Source organism: Physcomitrium patens, chromosome 24 (genome assembly GCF_059467195.1).
Source record: "Physcomitrium patens ecotype Gransden chromosome 24, ASM5946719v1, whole genome shotgun sequence".
NCBI lineage: Eukaryota > Viridiplantae > Streptophyta > Bryopsida > Funariales > Funariaceae > Physcomitrium > Physcomitrium patens.
Window position 1 is genome coordinate 1,142,723 of NC_143433.1, and position 23,061 is coordinate 1,165,783.

General features: G+C 40.8%; 2 protein-coding genes across 6 annotated transcripts; one reads left to right on the top strand and one right to left on the bottom strand.

The window, feature by feature from the left end:
• Window positions 1-940: 940 nt before the first annotated feature.
• LOC112276638 (callose synthase 9) lies at window positions 941-20,440 on the top strand. 5 transcript variants are annotated; one of them, XM_073530917.2, is made up of 52 exons: window positions 941-1,129; window positions 1,387-1,501; window positions 1,753-2,068; window positions 2,370-2,467; window positions 2,600-2,763; window positions 2,885-2,996; window positions 3,415-3,517; window positions 3,699-3,833; window positions 3,939-4,031; window positions 4,274-4,368; window positions 4,728-4,839; window positions 5,287-5,412; window positions 5,768-5,844; window positions 6,103-6,199; window positions 6,580-6,756; window positions 7,049-7,151; window positions 7,468-7,591; window positions 7,806-7,995; window positions 8,162-8,214; window positions 8,421-8,481; window positions 8,612-8,693; window positions 8,966-9,015; window positions 9,190-9,276; window positions 9,443-9,540; window positions 9,783-9,813; window positions 9,993-10,090; window positions 10,435-10,534; window positions 10,649-10,812; window positions 11,209-11,329; window positions 11,613-11,746; window positions 12,193-12,280; window positions 12,501-12,661; window positions 12,900-13,009; window positions 13,145-13,291; window positions 13,911-13,979; window positions 14,247-14,466; window positions 14,885-14,999; window positions 15,151-15,270; window positions 15,428-15,546; window positions 15,692-15,775; window positions 16,000-16,112; window positions 16,394-16,446; window positions 16,552-16,728; window positions 16,931-16,978; window positions 17,155-17,310; window positions 17,733-17,846; window positions 18,158-18,246; window positions 18,589-18,747; window positions 18,899-19,121; window positions 19,309-19,359; window positions 19,570-19,752; window positions 19,931-20,440. In XM_073530917.2, exons 6-52 carry the CDS (start codon window positions 2,941-2,943, stop codon window positions 20,165-20,167), a joined length of 5,403 nt encoding a protein of 1,800 aa, XP_073387018.2. In that variant the 5' UTR covers window positions 941-1,129; window positions 1,387-1,501; window positions 1,753-2,068; window positions 2,370-2,467; window positions 2,600-2,763; window positions 2,885-2,940; the 3' UTR covers window positions 20,168-20,440. The 5 variants fall into 5 exon arrangements, with proteins under 5 accessions (XP_073387018.2, XP_024363884.1, XP_024363886.1 ...); XM_024508116.3 differs by having other exon boundaries at window positions 988-1,129; window positions 3,407-3,517; XM_024508118.3 differs by having other exon boundaries at window positions 988-1,129; window positions 3,407-3,517; window positions 14,250-14,466.
• Window positions 20,441-20,559: 119 nt separating this feature from the next.
• On the bottom strand, window positions 20,560-22,677 carry LOC112276639 (KIN17-like protein). The gene is made up of 3 exons (XM_024508120.3): window positions 22,085-22,677; window positions 21,451-21,834; window positions 20,560-21,305 (listed from the first exon to the last, which is right to left on the bottom strand). Exons 1-3 carry the CDS (start codon window positions 22,431-22,433, stop codon window positions 20,824-20,826), a joined length of 1,215 nt encoding a protein of 404 aa, XP_024363888.1. The 5' UTR covers window positions 22,434-22,677; the 3' UTR covers window positions 20,560-20,823.
• Between the last annotated feature and the right edge of the window lie 384 nt (window positions 22,678-23,061).

Consider the following 23,061-nt stretch of genomic DNA (forward strand, 5'->3'; position numbering starts at 1 on the left):
TAGATCCAATTCTGCACTGCTGAATCTGGATTTGTTGTCCACTAGTATCAAGAGATCACTGCAGTGCTTGCGGAGCAGTAAGGACTGGTCAGGTAGGTCAGTGGAATAGTCAAGAATCCTTCTGCGCGTAGATTTTATATTGCATGACTCTGCCAGGTGCAGAGAATGCAGATTTGTGAGTGAGCAGGGGATGAGAAGAAAGGAAGCCTCAATTCGGGCGTGAGGCGTTGTTTTTCACCATGCCATGCACCGCAGGCTTCATTTGTTCCCTGGTAAGAGAGATCGGTAGCGAGCGAGAGAGAGGCATTGCATTGCCTCGCAGGCTTCATTTGTTCCTTTGAAGAAGGCTGCTATAAGGGAGGGAAGGGGCACGGTACGCATTCTGACAAAGCGCCGTCCCTGCCAGGCGAGGTTCGTGCCGTCGCAGGCTTAGGCACATGAAGGACAAAGCGCGGGAGAATCGCTGCGGAACGAGGCGGGAATTCGACCATCCCAGGTCCCATCCGGATGATGAGTGGCGGATCAAGACCTCATTAGAGTGGAAACAAAGAAAATACAATTACTATGTATGCACATACATACGTACGTACAGGACCTGACATAGGAAACATGGGAACCTATGGGAATGTGGAAGGGGGAGGGCGGGGACGGGAGAGGGGAGAGAAAGAATGGAGTGGAGAGAAGAGTGTGAACAAGGACGACAGAGGCGTTGGTGTCTCCCCTTTCCCTGCTGTAGTTGTCGCCTTCAGCCCCCTTTGAGCTCCATCCACCCTTTGCTTCTCGCAACTCCCCTGTGCGTGCTCTATCCTCCTGGGGTCTTCCTAACTTTGTTACTCCCCTCTATTGGATTTTGAGATGGAATCCTTTTCCTAACTTGTCTTTGTTTCATCGAGTCGTGCTGTGATGAAGTGTATTGCCTTTATTTGCAGTTCATGTTTCTCGAGGCGGTGAAGTTATTTATGCGCAGCAGCGCTTCGATTTCGGCATATTTCTACTCGATGTTCCACGATTGTAAAACTGTATGGGAATTTAGTTATTCCCCTGGGTCGAAGCTTAGCTGTGGCGCGATCGAGAATTTAGTTTCTGATACGCTGTGGTGAAATGGGGCTCCTGGACATGAGCGATTGAGGTAGTACTTCTATGTACTGGATAGTATTGTTCTCGCGTTTTGGTGCACTTGGCTCGAAGCGGCGGTGACTTGGCAGTGGGAAATGGCCTTGCGCTAGTGTCCCAATGATAACAAAAACATATTTTGGCTTGCGTCTCAACAATTTTGAGGGTTTAGGATGTTCATGGATTATTGTTATTATTATTTTTTCTTCTTTCCTTCTTTCTTTCGCACTATTGAAACTATTTTCACCCATTGACGTGTGCGATACAATTCAGCACGACTGAATGATCCGAGTGGCCGAACCAGTTTATGTACAAGGATCGAGACGAACTCTTCGTAAGAGTCCTTCGGCCCCGAAAGTGTCATTGTGTCTGACCGAGGATGTAAGCGGTAATATTCTCTCAAGATATGCTCAACACCTTAGATCTAGAAAGAGTCCTTCTGAACTCAAGTGGACACTGTGTACTTGGATCAGGTTGATGTACTTTTTTCATTTCATTTCAAGTCTTGTGCAGCTTATGGATGGATAGCTCAAATCCTCAAGACGATTTGAGCACCAACTCATCCCTACCACTGCAATTCTCGCAATTTTTTGGCTAGTTGTGACCAGCTTTAAGTCTGATCCAGCGCTTTCCCTCCAGGTTCATGTTCCTCGAGCAGACCTTAACAGGATCGTAGCGCATACAGAAGAGGACTTGACCTGAGCAACGGTTGTCATGGATACGCCGCAGCGAACGCCGCGGCGAATCTCCAAACGAGTTCTTATGAGATGGGAGGCTCTAGTTTATAGAGCGAGGATGGCAGCAGCCCTAAGAGGAGCAGGAGAGCACCAAGCCCTTGGGGGAGCTTCCAACACCACTGTGCCCGAAACCTTGCGTAGCCAGCGAGCTAATATTAACGCCATTTTGGAGACTGCAGATGAACTTGGGAAGCAGGATCATGAAGTGGCACGAATATGTACGAGAAAATTTATCTCTTTATTGTGTTCTGAACTGAAATCAGCCTACTGGGAAAATCGGGAGCTTAAGTGGCTCAAGTTTCTAGACCCCAATTTCAGCTTAACCACTAAGTTTTTAAAGTTGGGGTACGCGAGTAATCTATACAGGAATCTTTCAGCAAAGCCTCACACAGGGTGCTACGCAAAATGCATATGCGAATTTCGCCTTTCTTCCGAGTGAATCATATTTACTTTCTTTTATCCTGCGCAGGCTTAATGCTAATTTTTGGTTATCGCTTGTTGGTCTTGCAAATGGAGTAGTGTGTGAGCATGCGTATACTCTAGTGCAGAACTTGGATCCATATAGTGAAGGCAGAGGTGTATTGCAGTTCAAGACGGGTTTGCTGTCCGTCATCAAGGTATTTCTAAGCACAGTCTATAAGCTGGAGCTCATTTAGAATACGAACTTCTTTAGCGCATCCTGTTCAATCCTGCTGCATGACCAATGTATTGCATGATTGATGTGTAATGGAGGAGCATGACTGTTGCAGCAAAATCGTTCTAGAACAGCGGGAGAGAAGATTGTTCGAAGTTTAGATGCCGTCAAACTTCAAGAATTCTACAAAAAGTACAGAGAGAAGAACCACCTGGACAAGCTTGAGGCCGAGGCAAAGACGAGTCGGGAAAGTGATTCCTATGACGAGGATTCGGCAACGTGCGTATTGGCCGTAGAATTTTAGCTTAACAAGTGTCTGATGTGAACTCATCTATTTTGAACTCAGATCTCACCTGCAACTTTACTAGGCCTCTAATAGGAGTCGTATTGGGTTGCGCAGAATTGAACAACGTACTGAATTGCAAAGGAGAGTATACCTGACAGCAAGAATTATCAATGAAGCTATTGATGCTCTCACGGAGGATGGTCAAACCGAAGACCTTGATCCAGAGGTATATGTCATTTAGAACCCTTAGTTGCAGATATCCAATGCAATTGCAGTCTGTCCTTCCATGTTGAGAATTTTCATGGATTTCTTTTTAAATGCGGGCAATGGTAAATCGGTGGTGCGAAACTCAGTAAAGATAATCTATGTACTGGGGGAGACGGAGATGAGGGTGACCGATATAAACACCTGAAATCTCTGGCGAAATGATAATATAGTACATGTACAACGGAAGTTTAATTGAAGGTTTGGGTGACTGACAGTAGAGTGTACTCTAGAGCTGAGAATAAAAATTTTCTGCGTTTTCAGGTAGAAAGTCTAATTCATGATTTTTGATGCGTAATTTCATGAGTCCATGCAATATTATTTTATGAAATTCTGCGTGTGCAAATATATTATCCTAATGACTTGTATCAGTTGAAAAGGATAATGGAAGAAGATGCCAATAAACTAAGAGAATACAAGCCCTACAACATCCTACCCCTTGAGACCCCAGGGGTAACAAATGCCTTCTCAAGCTTTCCAGAGGTAGGTTCTGTATTCCAATACCGCGTTGCGTCTTTTCAGAACAGGCCTCCCTTCTTTCAATAACACTGATTAAATATTTGCATAATTTATTTTTCATTTCATTTCTGGATTACCTCAGCGCTTTGGCATAGGCTGCTGATGGTGGCCGCGATCACATTTGATGGAGTTTTCTGGACCATAGGTGATTGGAGCAGCTAGAGCACTTGAGTACAAGGTTTCATCATCAGAGCTACCTGATTTTCCGGAGGACTTCGACAAGCCGCAGGAGAGACGTGTAGATGTCTTTGATTTCTTACAGTATACATTTGGTTTCCAGGTTTGTGGTCTAGGACATTGACTTCGTTGGGAAAATATCGACCTGGCGTTGATTTCGTTGCGCAAGTCACTGAATGCTAAGAAGTGGGTTCACCGTGGTTTGCAGGAGGACAACGCTGCAAATCAGCGAGAGCATTTGATATTATTACTTTCTAACTCACAATCACGCCTGGGTGTCCTGGTTGATACCGAAATCAAGGTACGTTTAATTGCTCCAACATCAAACCATTGTCACTCTTCGGTTCACCCGAAATTGATGAACATCTATTTGAATTTCAAGATCTGACACACTGGGTCTTTCAACTATCTTATGTAAAGGTCCTCACCATAGGTAATCTTACCTTACCAACTTAAGAATTGCTTTGCACTGACGAGAGATGACCGATGTAATTGCAATAAGTAACGAGAATAGTTTTGATGTGGTGTCGAAACAACTTGCAGTTGGATGATGGTGCCATATCCCACGTGTACCTCAGCATGATGGAGAACTACGAGCGGTGGTGCAAGTTCCTAGGCAGGGAGTCCATGGCAAAGCGGTATGAATGTGTCTGCATTTCCAACGAGTGTTCATGCGGAGAATTATAGACATGATATACTATTGCTTCTATAATCAAGGTTGTTTGCAAAGGTGTTCTCAAAATCTTAGTGGTGTTAGAATACAAGTTGCGTGGCCTCGTGGACCGCGTAGACGTGGAAGTCTATTTCCTACGCAGTAAATAGTAATTCTATATATATATTTCAGTAGTGCTACTGCGCAAATGTTTGCACCAATCCCTTCATTTTCTGTCACCCCTTTCCTAAACTTGTGCTTCGTGGGGGTATAGAAAATCAATCCATCGAGACGAATTATGTATGATGGATTCTACTAATAATAATTCCAACACGATTTATGCAGTGCCTACTCAATGCAGTTGATGATATTCCTGACTGCTCTATATTTGCTGATCTGGGGAGAGGCAGCAAACTTGAGATTTCTACCTGAGTGCCTGTGTTACATCTTCCATCATGTAAGTATTACGTAATCTAATCTCTAATTTCTACTTACGTTGATTTTATATTTTCTCACTCTCTTTCACCATCTCCATGCAGAATGGGTCACTGACCTTCATTCTGTAGGTATCTCTGTTCTTTTTTCAAAATCTTACTTCAATTCTTCTAGAAAATGAGGACCAGCATTTCAGAATAGAACTCAGAAAAGATACAGATATGAGCTGCAGCGTTGTCTAAACTAGATTTTTGAGATGTGTATCGCAGTAAATGCGTTTGAATAATTTAAATTTTGTAGTTCAATTTCCGCTGTATCCCTTTTGTGTTACTTCACTTTGACAGATAGGATCTCTAGGGAGTGCATCTGTCACATATTCGGGTTGCCATAACAAGAATGTTCATTATTCATTGCGATTGTATACACTTTCGACATTCGGGTTGAGTATTAAGCCTTCGATGCTTTGCAGATGGCTGATGAAATGTATGATTTGCTTGATAAGCGTGAAGTTGAGAGGTCACGGACTTTTATCCACGGTTCATCCCATTCTTTCTTGGACAAGATTGTTAAACCCGTCCATGAAATTTTAGCTGCGGTAAGGCTCATGGCATGATTTGGTTCCTTTATTTTCTACCAAGTTTTAGTAAGCCAACTGTTCTCAAACTGCAGTTGGAATGTGGTGCTGAAGTCTGGTTTACACAGCTACAATATGCACTTGTGTTTGTGTCTTGCTTTGTCAGCTGATGACGGAATCAACAAAATTGGTGTTAAGTTCGATTTATTCACATGCATGAAACTGCACTCCAAGAATTGCTATGTGTATGAGATAGTGCTTAAGCTAGAGACAACCTCTGAGAACTACAGACCTAGCAGTCTAGATTAGAAGTACACACATAGACCTTGCATAAAAAGTCATAAACGCTGAATTTGTGGAATTTTTTCTGATTTAGGAGTCGAAAATGTGCGCGGCAGGAAATGCTCCACATTCCGACTGGAGAAATTATGACGACTTTAATGAGTTTTTCTGGTATTTTTCTTCTCCTCCATGATGGTTCTATTCCCCCTCCGTTCACTAAGCCAAAGCTGTAAGGGAGACATCTAGAATGAAACTCTTACTGAGATAACCTGTTCATTCACTCAGTTCATCTGACACAGCAACTAGTTGTATGTCTCTACACAAGAACTATGTAGCTATCGTAGAAGACATCTTCACTGAATTTCGACTCTTCACTAATTTTAGATTTGTAAGAATCACCAAAATATGCGTTTTATTCTGCGTGACCAGGTCGCCATCTTGTTTTGAGCTGTCGTGGCCTTGGAGATTGGATGCAGGGTTCTTCAGAAAGCCTGAGAAAAAAATCTACACTGATGCAGACAGATGTGTAAGTTTGTGCATATTTGGACTTAGTAACCATTTCATTAATTTAAGTTTTCCGAAGCTTGAAGTACTTGAATGCGTTAGAGTGTAACTAGGGTATGATAATCCACAGTGGACTATTAAGCCAACAGACAACTCTGGTCGTCTCGCACCTGAATCTTTTTGGCAGCCCCAACAAAATTGCCTGGAGTTCATGACTTGTGTGATGTTGGTGTTGATTGAATGCGAAAATCATCTTCTATGATTAGCTCCTCTGCAAAAACAACCTGAAACCTTATTTGTATAATAAATATTTTGGTCTTTGTTTGTTTCTTTGAGTCTTATTTTGCGAGTTTAAGATATGTCGAAGCTTAAATTTGGCATGCGTGGGATCATATGATGAAGCTTCGGAACAGGGATCATCTGGAGGAGCCAATAACACTCGAACAAGAGTCTCTACCCCATACGGGTGAACCGCAGGAAAAAAAAGTGGGGAAGACTCATTTCGTTGAACACCGGACTGGCTTCCATATTTACCACAGCTTCCATCGACTATGGATATTTCTGGTGTGCATGCTTCAGGTAAATCAAGAGACTGGATGCAGCTATTATTATATTTTGATGTCGATCTAAGTGCTTCATCGACTAGGCTGATTTGTAATGTATTTAACAGAACTAAAGAGTGCACAGTTTAAATTTAATTTAAATTAAAAAATAACAAATGGAAAATAGAAAATTAAAGTGATATTCATGAAATTAATCACAGGGAAATAAGTATTAGTCGCTACTAGTTTTACTGATGTGGAATGAATATTCGATCTTGTCATAGCGAAGAGCTGATTTCGGGGGCATTTTGTGTAATTGGCGAGTTTAGGGGCTGGGAATTTTTGCCTTTTGCGACCGCAGATTGACGTTACGAAATATCAAGTTGATTATGAGTGTTGGGCCTACCTTTATACTCATGAGACTCATTCAATGTGAGCTGTCTTGCCCACTGGTTCTATGCTTTTAAACTTAACAACTGCTTCATCCCTTCATGTTTTAAAAATATGAACTGACAACAAGTATCATTTGCAAATAAGACGAGTTCTGTGCTATCTTTGAAAGGTTGCATATCGTCTTGATTATGGACAGTAGTTTTAGATAATTGAGCTCGCTAAAATCAGAAGCAGAAAAACAAGTTCAACAAAACCGTCACTAACAATCGAGTTGAATTCCTCAATTAAGAATGTATTTGTTGCTGTTCGTTCTGACCTGTTTCCGTCAAATTTTCTAATTTAGTCGTGGGTCCAGCTGTGATGGATGTTACACTGATGATTGGAGCTTATCGGAGCACTAGGAAGCGCAATATTTCAAGGATGTTAATTCGCTTCGTGTGGTTTATTGTCCTTTCCACAGTCGTTGTTCTGCTATATGTGTAAGTCTTCTCAATATACTCGGACAGAGATGCTTTCGTCTGGTGTTCAAAAACTTGGTTAAAACGTCCGTCCTAGATATCCTACTCTGCAGTAAAGTATCGTGTAAAATGGTATTACATGGCATGTCGCGTATGTCTTTTACTTTTAATTACCCCTTTTTGATATGTGCTTCAGCACATGAGTCTGTAAGTTAAGTTGCCTTCTTGGTCGCAGGAAGACAATTGAGGAAGAAAACAGCGGATCAGGAGCTGATACCTGGTTCAGAATCTTCTACTGGGTATTGGGCACTTACGCTGTAATTCACATGGTCATTGCTCTGCTACTTCGTGTTCCATGGTTTCGAATGCAAGCAGAGAGGTGTTCAAACTTTTATGTCTTACAATTCATTAAATGGGTACATCAGGTAATAAATTCTTCAACCGAGCTTTCTGCTTATGGCGATGCGTTGAAATCTTTGGTTTCAGATCCGCTCGAATCATGTCTGCAGTTTTAGGTGCTTCTTGTAGGTGAAACCCAATGATTTTTCTGGTTAGAATTTCTAATATAACTTTTTGGGAATGCTCTATCAGGAGCGATACTATGTGGGGCACAACATGTACGAGAGAACTCGCGATTACTTCTCGTAAGCTACGCTGCCGTGCAAACAACTCACAAACAGTTCTTTGATCATTTGTTTTAATCAACTATACTTCCTTGACATACAGTTTTTCAGGTGGTAATTGATTCAATGATCCTGTACGTTTATCGTGAAAGACATATAATGAAGATATGAAAGATACGCTTGACAACTACCCGTTGCTTGACCCGCTTCTGCTCATGTTTTTCCAGGTACACATTATTCTGGTTCATCGTTGGAACTTGCAAGTTTGCCTTCAGCTACTTTCTGCAGGTGAGCTTACCATAAGCTTTACCAAGGAATGCTTCATTGAGTCTTCTAGGTGTAAGTTCACGTGAACCTAAGTATCCAAGGCTTAGCTTAGCAAATGTGCTCTCAAAGTGAGTTTTTTTTTCGTGTACAGATCCAGCCCTTGGTTGAGCCAACCAGAACTATCATTGGTATCAGAAACGTCAATTATCGTTGGAAAGACCTTATCTCACAAAGTATTTCTCTTCCACTCTCATTGACCCATTCTGAGAAGTTGTGTTGTTATTGATTATGCTTGGTCCAAATGGAGCTTTAAACTTAATATAGATCGTTTAGGCCACCTGTTAACATCTGTAACTCTTTACTTGAAAATATAAGGCTAGTGTTCTAGCCCAGCATGGTAAAACCATAGCAGATGAAATTCTTTATTATATGCGCTAAGTTTGAAATTGTAGTTGATTTAAAGTGTTGCAAATTCTGAAGAGCTGCTCTTACATTGTAATGATAGGCAATCATAATGCCCTTACTCTGGTGGCTTTATGGGCTCCTGTTATTATGGTACTGAATCTCCCGCTATCACTCTTACCCCAATTTTTATTTTTTGTCTTGGATTGTTTCTACGAATTTATAGTTCGGCTTCGTTTGAGCATGGGACAATTCAGTATTATACTAGAATGTTTCGAATTTCTTTCAGATCCGGAACTCGATTGATTCGTAATGGTTTCTTTACAGATTTACTTCCTGGATACTCAAGTGTGGTATATACTGGTATCTGCTCTCATCGGAGGCTTTGCAGGTGCTAGGATGCATCTTGGGGAGGTATTCCTTCGTTTTCCATCTCGAGCTCTTTTTAAAAATTCGACTTGCTACAGTACCTGATTGCTTGAATTAAAGTTTGCACTTTCTTTTGGTCTTGCATCAAATATCTACATCTGAAATACGTTTTCTTTTCAAAAGAAACTATCGTTCTATGTTTATGTGACAGATTCGAAACCTTGACATGTTGCGGTCACGGTTCTTTTCTTTGCCGGGAGCATTTGTCACAACTTTAGTTCCCACCAGAAGCGTTAGCCATTCTCAAATGTAAATATGTTTGTGCCTAGTTTATATCTATATTGACCTGAGCAGATGCATGGGATTGTTCCAAATTTACTGGGGCAAAAATGATTTAGATTTGGTGGTTTCTTCACCTTCGCGTTTTTTGCATGCAATTCTCATTTACGGTTCAGTACCTTCTGAATAATGGATTTATTGAGGTATGTAAATAGTAAAGTTCTTGATTGTGCATATTGCCTACTCTGAGCTTTCTTCTTTGCTTTTTTCAGGGACATGAGTGTTCCTATCAGTGCACCTAAGGTGGAGTTTCCAGCTAACCTGTCATATCCTAAATGATTCACATTTTGGTGGTTGTCACCTTAGTTAATCATCTTATCAACTATGCTATTAGCATGATAATATGGCTGTTTCATTACAGTTTCCTTCTAATATTATCTGCCCCTGCTCATAGTTTGTTTGATGACCTTACATGTCTTTAGGACTTGACTGACAATGCAAAAGTTGATGCTATTCGATTTGCCCCACTCTGGAATGAAGTTATCCTCTCTTTGCGTGAAGAAGATCTCATCAACAACAGGTAAAGACATGAATTCTCTAGTAGGTTGTGAGGTTATGGCATACATGAATGCTATTCACCTTCTCAGATAATACCACCATCAGTATCGTGCAAACTATCAAGCGAATTATAAAATGACTAAATTCCCTCAGCCGATATTCTGATAGTTCCAATATCGCATTAGGATAACGTGCGCCTTTGTTATTATCAACTTCATCTTTTCAATGAACTTATTGGTATTATCGCGACGTACTCCCTATTGAGCTTTATAGTTATTTGATATCAACGGTTGTGTCGCATGTTCAATAACATCATTTGATGATTTGCTGTGGAGCTCATGTTTTTCTTTTTGTTCTTTATGACAGAGAAAAAGAGTGGTTACTTATGCCAGATAACAAAATCAGACTTGGAGCATCAGGACAACAGACATTGGTTCAGTGGCCCTTGTTCTTACTTGCCAATAAGGTCATTTCAGTAAACATCTCATCCTTTTATTCAAATTTCACTTTCTGCTGGAATCACTTATATGGCGTCAGATTTGGTAACGTTGAAACCTCTTCTTTGCTATTGAGTGCACAGGTATATATTGGAATAGATATCGTGCTTGAGAACAGGAACTTTTTTCAGAATGAGCTCTGGGATAGAATCAAGCGCGATCGATATTTAGAAAACGCTGTGCAGGAAGCATTTGTATCTTTACAAAGCGTCTTGTTGCACTTATTGAATGAAGATGGACGTGCTTGGTAGGGTTTTTTCTTTTGAACTTTGTTCTCCATCGTGTCTGTGCGGTGATAATGTGAAACTGATGTGATGGTGCATCATGATTGAATTGTATTGAGACCATTCAGGAATCAATATATTGGAATTTTTGCTTATTTAGCTTATTTTTGCTAATTTAGCTTATTTTTGGATTTGATTGAACAGTTTCTTGGTGCTGGGTTTTTCCTGTGAAGAGTAATGAGGATAGGCTTTAGACAGTATTCCTTTTTATTGCATCATGAAAATTTACAGGTGTTTAACTGGAACCTTTTCAAGAAATAGGGGCTTTCTGCCGTCTCTCTAGTTTTCAATGCTTATACTCTTGATCATTGTAGCGAAGGGAAATACTTACTGGCAACTGCTACTGCTGCTTTGGACAGGGTGGATAAGATTTACGAAGATATTTACAACTCTCTTGATACTGGAAACGTGTTGCACTTCTTCGATTTTAAAAATTTACTCAGTGTTTTGAACAGAGTAACGGAGTTGACAGAAATTCTGGTGCGTTTTCTAACTTGAGGAACTTTTGCTTGGTTCTCTGAGTATGGTTTTTTTCCGAGTATTACAGAACAGCTGCAGGTGCTGCAGTTCATTTTTAGGTATATTTGCTTGTGTTAACATTCTGTCAAGTCAAGTAACGTTTAGGATGAGGTCTTGGTGGTTGTAGTTTAACATATTATTATTATTACATGAATGAAAACCTCAAAAGCTTTTTAGACCCAGTGAACATTTATTTAAAACATTGCATGATCTACATTCCGCTGTTAAATTCGTGGTGGTTTAGGTGGCCGAGCCTACGAAAGTTGAGGAGAGTGAAATGCAAGAAGAGCAATTGAAGATGCAGGATAGGGCAGTCCGAGCATTGGTGGGTTTGTATGAAGTGGTGATGAGGGATTTTCTTGCGGATTCAGAGCTCAGGTCTGATAATAAGAGTTTTTGAGCTATGCGTATTTAAAGTAATTCTAGGTTACTGATGACCTTTACATCCTATATACATTATTACCACCGCAGGAATAAATCAACTAAGAAGGATTTACATCTACAATGTTTGAATTTATTTACTCTCACAGTTAAGATTTTGATCTCAGGAGTCAAAGTTTGTTTGTGTTTTAAGCCCCCTGACGAGCACATAGGCTTAATGGTCATGTTCTCTGTTTAGTTGGAATCTTTGTACCAGTTTCCCTAACGCTAGTGAATTATGACTTCTTGAAAAATGTGCTTCATGTTACCATCCCTCAATCGATGATTTGAGTTGTTGAGCCATTAGGATCTTAGATCATTGATTAAACTTGAATTCTATTGAGCAGTTTCAGGAAAAGAAAACATGTGCGTGAACTCATCCCTTTCCATCTTGTGAACACCAGGGAATATTATGAACAAGAGGAAAAATTACAGTCTGCCAAACTGGATGGCAGTCTGTTTAGCGACTTGAATTGGCCTACTGGACTATTTGTACGTACAATGCAGTTTCACATAAAGATCACGTCTTTGATTCATTACATACTAACTTTTCACCATCCTTACTGTCATTAGCTCGTTTTTGGAGCGTTTTTATGTGAAATTGTTTTTCAATACGAGGGAGTTTGATATTAGCTTCAAGTTGTTGCGTTCGAGTTGATATCCTTAAGTTTTCTGGATATTGATAGTCAAAGATTTGAAATGGTATTTCCAGAAAGACCAAGTTAAACGACTCCATTATATATTGACAATCAAAGAGTCGGCATTGAATGTTCCGGTTAATTTGGAAGCCCGCCGACGTTTGCAGTTTTTCAGCAACTCGTTATTTATGTCAATGCCTCAGCCACCACCTGTTCGAAAAATGTTTTCTTTCAGGTCTGTAATCTTCTACTCCGGTCCTAGTAATTATTCACGTAGGGAATAATGGAGAATGGACATCAGCAGACATTCAAACTCATTAATTAATTCAACTGCTGTGGGCCTCAATGTAGCTTTACCATGAGTTAGTGATATTTTCTGATACTTTCTAATTTTTGAGCAAGGGCAGCTTTTCTTTTCTTATCAAGATTAAATTGACGGGAGATTATGCTCGTTCGATGATATTGTTATGCAGTGCGCTCACTCCTTATTACAACGAGGATGTCATGTACAGCAAGGCTCAGTTGGAGGATAAGAATGTTGACGGCATTACTATATTATACTACCTGCAAACTATCGTACCAGGTTATCTCACATCCTCCATGTGGGATCAACTGATCTAACGTGAGAGGAGATGTACTTCTATCGTTTTAAGTTTCGTCCTCTTGCTCTCCAATACTTCTCGCTTGCCTCCTAACCGGAATGATTGCCAAAACGCAGATGAGTGGAAAAACTTTCTTGAGAGAATGATTCCAGGTGTAGATTACAATCAGCTGGGACTTTATACAGAAGCCAATATTGATGCCATAGATATTGTGCAATTGCGCTTGTGGGCCTCGTATCGGGGCCAGACTCTTGCTCGAACAGGTGGGTGGTTCGAGAATTTGAACTTGGCCGCGTTGCCTGTTAGTGAAGCATAAAAAGCTTCCTGAACAGAATTGTATGCCATCCTTAGTAGACATTCAGCACAGGTTCCTTGCCGGAAGTCAAGATCATAATATTTTTTTTGTGCTGCACCATATTTAGAAATTGAGATACTTCCGTCGAAATTATCACGTCATGTCTTGCTTTTAATTTTCAGCTTTGATTGTTTCTGCTTTAACTTGAATTTCTTACATGATGAGAAATTCTCAAATTTCAATTGAGATTATTGTACTAATGTCTTTATATGATTTTATATAATTGACCAGCTAATAAGCTTCTCAAACTAGAATGATCAGTGTTCTTTCGTCTCCAGGACTTGTGCTGCATCGTCCACATATCTGTATATGAATATTCATTGATGAAACTTTTATGTATATTCAGGGTGATAATCTCGTTTCCAATTAGCTCAAACTTCTAATTAGTGATTATTGCATGATTAGCACACTGTCTCTCAAGTCTTAAACTTGAGACACTTAGCCCAGTCCGTTGAATAAACTCGGATCATTCCTCGTGATTCTCTGTAGTCACGAATTAGGTTCATTCTTTATGTGTTCATTTGCAGTTCGTGGGATGATGTATTACAAAAAGGCCCTATTATTACAAGCACAGCAAGAAGGGGCCTCCGTGGCAGGTACTGGTTTCATTCTGATGTGCTCACTACAGAGAAGTATATTTTTTGTTTGAACCGATCGTTCCGGAAGTTGCTGTTCAGTTTTAACATATTGCTTCAAGTGCATAGTATGGAGCGCGAGTTCATACTGAATCTTAAAAGCATTACTTTCCACATTTCGGATTTTTCTGTTCGTAACTAAAAAATCATGATGTGAGTATTCGGAACTATTCAACATTTTCCTTTTAGTGCGTATCCAACTCAAGTGTCTCGCTCTCCTGCATGCAGAAGACGAAGAAGAAGGGCACGACATTGTAACCGATGAACTTGCACTTGTCAGTTTGAGCACACCTCGCACTCCAAGAGGATCACTCGTCCGGAATGCACGCTCTCAGGCAGAACTTAAGTTCTGTCATGTTGTAACTGCTCAAAACTACGGGAAACAAAAGAACAGTTTGTTAACAGCAGACAAGGATAGAGCTGCAGATTTGTTGCGTCTTATGCAAATGTGAGTCATCTTTCTGTTCTTTACACTTTGTCCGTGTTCGTCAAATATTCCATGCAAGGTTACGGGTTCAAACTAATGTCAACCAAGTTATCGAAAGATCCTATAACGTGCAAGGCATGAGATTGTACAACGGGTTTCAACCTCATGATTTAACAGATTAGAACGACTTTCCCGGTAATGACATCCAACTGATAATAACCTGTTGTACATCGCCTTCTGAATTTAGTACTTCACCAATATTTGTATGCAGTCTAGGCAGTTGTACACCTAATCTTCTGACCCTGTTTTTCACCTGCCCTCAAATCAGCCAATTTTCAGCTCATTCATGGATGAAGCAGGTGAGCAGCATCGCATGTTAAGGGTATCGAAGGTCTGATTTGTTATACGAGGAACTTGACATTTAACTTTGTAATGACAGGTATGATTCATTAAGGCTAGCTTACATCGATGAAGTGAAGAAGATGGTTCAAGGGAAAGAGATTACCGAGTTCTACTCAAAGCTTGTTAAAACGGATCTAAGTGGCAAGGAACAGGTAGTGATACACTTCACTGTGAATCATGCCTCGGGAACTTCTAGCACTCAAACATAGTGAATTTGACGCATGTGATTGACCACCGGACATGAAGATCCTCATTGCACATGAGTGTTTTTGCGCTTGAGTACTGTCTTAATATACTGTTCAGGAAATATATTCAATAAAACTTCCGGGAGAAGTCATATTGGGAGAGGAGAAATCTGAGAATCAGAATCATGCGATTGTATTTACTCGTGGAGAGGCCCTTCAAACCGTCGACATGAACCAGGTTGATACGATTATTATTTCTATACTACTAAGTTTGCAAATTACTTCAATATGAGTTGTTACATTAGGGGTTCCTCCTCGGTCAAATTTGACCTGAATTATTGCTTTTTTGTTTATGGCTGTACCCATCATATTTTCTGTGTTGTGAAATTCTTAAGGAGAATTATCTGGAGGAAACTCTTAAGATACGAAACCTTCTAGAAGAATTTGATTCAAAAAAACTTGGATTTCGTCGCCCTAGAATTCTTGGAGTTCGTGAGCATGTCTTTACTGGCAGGTATGATTTTGATTTTTCCCGGTTTACATTGAAAAGGAATACTTCGCTTAATCTTCCCTTAGCTGTTGTAACATCGAGTCAGCCAGAAAATTAATTATGGATCATTTTACAGAATCATCTCTCTGAAGTGGCTTCCTGTGTGCAGTGTGTCTTCTTTGGCATGGTTCATGTCTTTGCAGGAGAGGAGCTTTGTCACGCTTGGGCAACGAGTCCTTGCAAATCCACTCAAGTGAGTTTACGGGCTGGTTCTAGTTTGTTTTCTGCAAAGTCAGTGATCAGGAGAAACCCTGTCTTAAAATTATTAGTCGATTCTTCTAATTCACAGGATGCTTACATTTGTTTGATTATGCATCGTCATGGTCATAATTATCAGGACCATTATTTGAGAATCTGCTTATGAACTTCATACTAGTAAATGGTGCACAATTCATGATTAATATATGTGTTATGCAGGGTGAGAATGCACTATGGACATTCAGATGTGTTTGATCGAATATTTCACATAACGAGAGGAGGTGTAAGCAAAGCATCAAAGCAGATCAATCTCAGTACGGACATTTTTGCAGGTTGAAAATCCTGCTGCTCATTATTTTATAATGACACTCTAGTATCTGCATTGATTCATGGAAAACATGTGTTTTTGTCGCTTATACTTGTGTGTATTTTCACTCTTCAGCCTCTCTCCAAGTTTTACAGTTTTCTCTCGTTCTTGGTTTCAAGCAAAATTTACTACAAGTTGTAACCAGAAGTTGTACCATTCCAGGTTTCTGCTTCATAAGAGAGTGGATCAGCCAATGTTCTTGAAATCACATGCAAACTTTGATCCCCCTGCTCGATGTCACTGCAGGTTTTAATAGTACATTACGTCAAGGGAACACTACCCACCATGAATATATTCAGGTTAGAATTGACAATGTCTATTGATTTGTTTGATGCTCTGAAATAAACTTTCACTGAAGTCGCTGACTTTTACTGCTGATAACCCACTGAATTATGAGATGACAGTGCGGAAAGGGGCGGGATGTGGGATTAAATCAAATCGCGGCCTTTGAAGGCAAAGTGGCTGCTGGAAATGGAGAGCAAATACTCAGTCGTGACGTGTTTCGATTGGGCCAGCTGTTTGACTTCTTCAGGATGCTGTCTTTCTTTTTCACTTCAGTTGGTTATTACTTCACCACCATGGTAAGTATCTGGAGCACTTCTTTGTTACTGCTACGGTGCTGCTGTGTAGCACACCTGTCTGTTCTGGCAAAAGATACACGTGGTCAATGTGATTTACAGTTTGATTTATTAGATAAATGTTCTTACGTATGATAAACATGTTGGAAATTCCAATTTCGGCCATGACAAAAAATTGAAAAGTAACTTGCGTTTTGTTTGGCAGCTTGCAGTGCTGACCATCTACGTGTTCCTGTACGGCAAAGTGTACCTGGTATGGAAAGATCAGCTATACTTGAACCATCAGGGCTTCTGAAATTCCCATTTTGCTAAACCTGGGATTAATTTTTATAATGAACTGGGGCCGACACATCTATTGAGATCAATGCGTAAATTCTGGATTCCTGTATAGAATGGTCTTTAGTATGTTCTAATTTTGATGAACTACAGGCACTGTCGGGTGTTGATGCGGCGCTCAAAGCCAACAGTTTATTGGATAACACTGCGTTGCTAGCTGCCCTAGACACACAGTTTCTTCTTCAAATTGGTGTTTTCACAACTGTGCCCATGATTGTCAACTTCGTTCTGGAGCAAGGTGTTATGCGGGTATGTATGTTCTCGATTCAATGTATTCTTTTAAATTTGCTTGTTCTCCCTTTCTGTCCAAAGAATTTCTGAGTCTTTATCACAAGTGCACCATGCAATGTGCCGCGCACTGACGTATCATTCTGAGTCCAGTAACTGCAGAAGAGCAATTAAAGACCGGTTAAACCGCAATTTTATCTTTATAATTTAGTTAAAATTGTGTTCAATATGTAAATTTATACATAGGTTCTTTTCTTGTCATGAATTCATAGTTTGAAAGCAAAGTCATGTGAATACTTTCTCCCATTTTATCACTTGCATAATTCATAAGTCCGCAAGTTGAAAATTGAGTATTCTCGAAAAGGTACTTTTTGATGAAGCAAGGAAATCATGAGGGTATGACCTCGTGCTTCACGTCTCTCTTATTGTCATGGATTTGGCAGGCGGTTATCAGTTTCTTCACCATGCAGTTTCAAATGAGTTCACTGTTTTTCACTTTCTCACTTGGAACTAGAACCCATTACTTTGGTCGAACTATCCTCCATGGAGGTACCAAGGTATGCTGTCCCAATGCTGTAATAACATGTGTGCTCATTTGTACAAGTCTCTTGTGTGTGAAATCTTTTAAGTTTTTAGAAGATCATGATATCTGTGCAGATTTCTTTGTCATAGATCACAAATCTATATTTGCTGAAGCTCAATTCGACCAATACCTTAGGTTTTCTGGACATAAATCCTATAGAATCTGTACTATTGACTCTGGTCAAAACCAACATGATGATTTTGGTAGTTCTAGTCTTATAATAAGCGGACTTAGGTCTTTTATCTTGTTCTGTGCACGTGATGGAAACACTTGGATATCTTGCAGTATAAATCGACTGGAAGAGGTTTCGTCGTGGAACATGTCCCTTTTGCTGAGAACTATCGGACATATGCACGTAGCCATTTTGTAAAAGGGTATGTTTCAGAGCTTCATCTCAATATTTCAATTTTATAGTACTTGACTAAGTATAAGGTTTTTTTTCTGAAGTCTTTGTCCTTGGTGTGGTAGTTCCCTGGTTGTTTTAGTTTGGACACAGCTGGTGTTATTATATCTTTATGTTAAAGTCGATGAAGTATATGCAGTGGTACATGTTACGTGTCCGTAGGGTAAGCTTTTTAGAATGGCTCTGTCTCTCGAGTTCTCTTGATCAATCCTTGGGGGTTGGGCTAATAGTTATAGCACTTTTCTGTAACACACCTCTTGGTTTTTGGAGGATGGCAAATATTTAATATTCTAAATGTACTGCGTTCTTGCAGAATGGAGATTATAATATTGCTGATTGTATACGTTGTCTACGGGGCTCATGACTGGACGGCTGCCAGCTACATTCTTCTCACATTTAGCAGTTGGTTTCTGGCTCTTTCATGGTTATTTGCTCCTTTCGTCTTCAATCCTTCAGGATTTGAATGGCAGAAGTAAGAAACCACGAACATTCTTGACCTTTTTCGATGCGTTTTTCATTTGGGTCCTTCGATTGACATGGTTCCTTTCCGACTTCAGTCTTAAAAGTGGGTGGCCTATTGACTTCGGGCACCAGGTTCTGATTTTCTTCCTCAATAAATTCAGGACTGTCAAAGATTTTGAAGACTGGACAAATTGGTTATTTCACAAAGGAGGGATTGGAGATGAGGGCAAAAAGAGTTGGGAAGTTTGGTGGAATGAGGAGCAAGCACATATTCATACGTTCAGAGGAAGACTTTGGGAAATTATCTTAAGTTCGCGGTTTTTTTTATTCCAGTACGGTATTGTGTATGCCCTCAATGCAGCAGGCAACAACAAAACTTTCTGGGTAAGTTAACCCATTTCTGAAGCATACTGAATCGATGTGCCTACTTATGAGAACTTCATTGTATGCAGCAGGTGTCGCATTGCTTGATATAACAGAGCTGTAATATCCTACGCACAAAGAACGTGGTTCTGGCGGGGTTTATCACCGATATTTTGGGCTAATAATTCCTTTCTGTGGATTGGCACAGGTCTACGGGTACTCCTGGGTGGTTATTGTTGGTGTGTTTCTTCTGTTCAAGGTAGAAGCTAGATTCTGGATTTATCTTCATTTCCTTCTATTGTCGCATCGAGTCTGGTTTTCACGAGTCCATGAACCATGGACCAGTTTTTCTAGAATATAAAAACAATGTTATAAGTCAATATTCAACCTGAGTTTAGTTTCATTTGCACTACAGGATGATAAATCTCTTGTGATACTAGGTTTTTAAATGGATCTTGTATGTGAACAGATTTTCACATTTAGCCAGAAGGCATCAGCAAACTTTCAGCTGATCGTAAGACTATTTCAAGGCATTGTGTTTTTGGCGGTAGTCGCTGGTGTGAGCGTGGCCGTGGTCCTCACAGAACTTACAATCGGTGACTTGTTTGCTTGTTCCTTGGCTCTTATTCCAACTGGTTGGGGCCTTCTTTCTGTGAGTATCTATTTCCAAGCCCGAAACATAGTATATCGATGGAAGGCATTCGATTAGAGACGTTTTGCTACAATGTCTATTAGATTAGCAGTGCACATATGACCTAGACAAATTTCCTGTACCTTTTATCGGGGTAGCGTCTAACAAGGTGGACGTTGTATGGTTTGAGTTTGTGCAGATCGCCATTGCACTTCGTCCAGTTTTCAAGTGGTTCGGGCTTTGGAAATCCGTGCGTGGAATCGCCCGCTTTTACGATGCAACCATGGGAATGATTCTGTTCATCCCCATCGCTCTGCTGTCATGGTTTCCCTTCGTTTCCACATTCCAAACACGGCTCGTATTCAATCAAGCGTTCAGTCGTGGACTAGAGATCTCTGTTTTGTTGGCCGGCGACAACCCCAATGCTGCAATATAAACCAGGAGGAAGTTCTAGTTCTAACTTGAACAATCCCTTAAACAAACGAAATCTACTTAGAAGCTCCTTCAACATAGCTAAGGATAGTTCCCGTCTGAAAAAACTCACTGGCATGAATTGCAGGACACATCACGTACACAGTTGCACAGCCGATGCAATGTATAGCAAGTCGGTTGAGGCATCTGGCATTTTCTTTGCATACTGCACGTCATGCTTGTTTCATACATTTCTGTTAAGAATTCTGGCTCCACGCTGATTTACTGGTTCAAACTACCAGCTTTGTCCCGAGACAACATAGTAGTCAAAAGCCTGTTGCGAAGTGAGAGCAGAGCACAGAGTTTCCCTTAGTTCGACTGCTCAAACAGGATCAATTCAGTACAAACATTGTGATATCGGATGAAATAGAGAAAACATCCTTCTCATTTTTTTGTCAAGAAAGGAAAAAATGCAGTGGCATCGTGACAAATTACATCTCGACGGTAAAACTAAAGTGAATGTAATCTTAGATCATTTCAAACTACCATATATACATTTTGCACCAACCCTACAATTTGAGTTATCTCCAAGTTGCAAACCAATCAATATTCTCGGTGAACACACAGATCTTCGGCCAACTAGCGTAGACAGCAAAGTAATATACAGATAAACCTATCAAACTACGAGACTATTTTGCAAATATCCTCGTAATCAGCAGTAATAATCCTCCCGTCGAAGGCGCCATTTTCTATTCTAACGCTAGCCGCAAACTTCGATGTGTCGATGGATAATAACCTCGCATTGGAACCTCGGTAAGCTCCGTTCACAATCCTCACCACGCCTCCTATTTGCGGAATCACGGTTTCTAGCTCCTCTTGATCAACTTTCAGAACATGCTTGCTGTCTAGCATCTCAATCTCGCCAACGTACTTGCCGATGACTCGTTGCACAACTCCTTTCTGCTTGTAGTAATCCGCCAAATTGCGGCTCATCACCTTCACGACCAAGTCCTTACACAACCAATAGTCCTTCCTGTTCACCCTCTCCTTCCCCTGTTCGGACTCCCGCATGATTTGCGCAAGCACGTCGCCTTTACTTTCCTTCCCAATTAACACTTTCTTCGCCTTCTTGGCGGGATTAATTGCATCATCGTTTTCCTCGTCTGCAGTCCAAAGTCCGGCGGTTACACAATTGATACGCAACTAGCGGAACTTGTCACGGTCTTATATCTGAATCAAAGATGAAGAATGATTGGCTTTAGTGAAATAGGGATACACCCGATTACAACAAGAAAGGACAGGACACACCTTCTGCGAAAACCGAGGTTTTTTGAGGGCGCACAGTACTTCCGTCGTTGTGCAAAGGTGGTAAGCCTTCACCACGAGGTTTTATTTTCGGTCCTGAAGAGCCAAGTGCGAACCCTATTTTTTCTCCGTCCTGCTTCTGCAATTCCCTTTTTTCCTGCTCGGGTTGCACCTGCTCGGGTTTGAAATTCTTAGATGCTCTCTCAATCTGCTCAGCGAGAGCTCTATCGTGGCGCTCTTCGTCAGCGAGCTCTGCCCTCTCTCTCTTATTTTTCAAACCTTCCCTTAGCAAAGTCTCCGGCTCTCGATCTATAAAAGTTATGAACCAACCCTTCGGAGTTTCGTCCACCTTGCACTTGCCTTCCCGCCCCAAATACTTCACAAATTCTGCAAATGAAAAAACCAAAACACCCTAAGACAACAGCAAATCTAATGCTTTCCAAACTCACTTAACTACCCAGTATATTGACATGGGATAATAAAATGAACTATTTGAAGACCTAACAGAAAATCTCTCCTACAGCGAGTGCAAATGAAGAAAAAAAAAAACCAAAAAAACCAAAAAAACACCACCACCACCACCACCACCACCACAGAAACCCTAATTCGCAGTAAACAAGCAACACCCACTATGTACCTGTCAGAGTCGCCCACTTGGTCGAATTCATGTGAATATGATGCCGATTCGCAATGTACTCATTCCAAACAACAGTGGCAGCGACGCGGGTCGTCCGGTGCGAGCGCTTCAAATGCTCCATGAACTGTTCCTCAAACTCCTCCGAGAACCCGTCTATAAACCGATCAGGGTTATCCCCGAACACTTGCATCTGCCGCTGGTGGCCCTCCGACAAGCAGTGGCACTTAAACCCATTCTCGTCGCGGCACTGCTTCTGGCACATCTGGCAGTACCACTTGAGCTTCTGCAACCCCTTGGCCTTGATCCTGTTGGCGATTGCCTTCGGCGTCAGAAACTCGTTCTTCCCCATGTTCGCAAATCCTCGGCCACAAACACGCACTCTCACGCTGCCAACGTCGTGTGCTCCCGCAAATGATCGAGCTGAACCACGTCACAATCAAGCCACAGAAGACCAAATTCAGGCCACAATGGCAACGAGGAAACTAGGGTGAAGCTTCGGATGGAGCATTGCGACGAGGGAGGCAATTCTTTGGCGATCTTCGTTCCGCCTCACCGACCTCAGACGGACCTTCGTCGACCCTTTCTCCTCCTGCCATCGCCACTTCGAAGCTTCGTCGAGGGAATACTTCCCGTTTTACATTGCTTTCGCCTCATTCACTTTCTTCTTGTGGATGGAAATGGTCTCACAAGGGTTTGGAGATGGCTTCTGTATACAAATTATACGTACTATATACATGTATGTTTTGTGGATGTATAACAAACTACAATCACAAGCATTTCTTTAGAACTTCTTACATGTTTGTTTTCCTTCTTGTGGATTTTTAGAAATGTTTATAGTGTTTGTCTAATATAATGAATTAAAGGATTTATTTTTTTTAAATGACATATGGACATATTATTGAAACATCAATTATATAATTGTGTAAATAAACTACAATGCAACTTCTCTTATGATCAATTTACAACTTGAAGCAAAT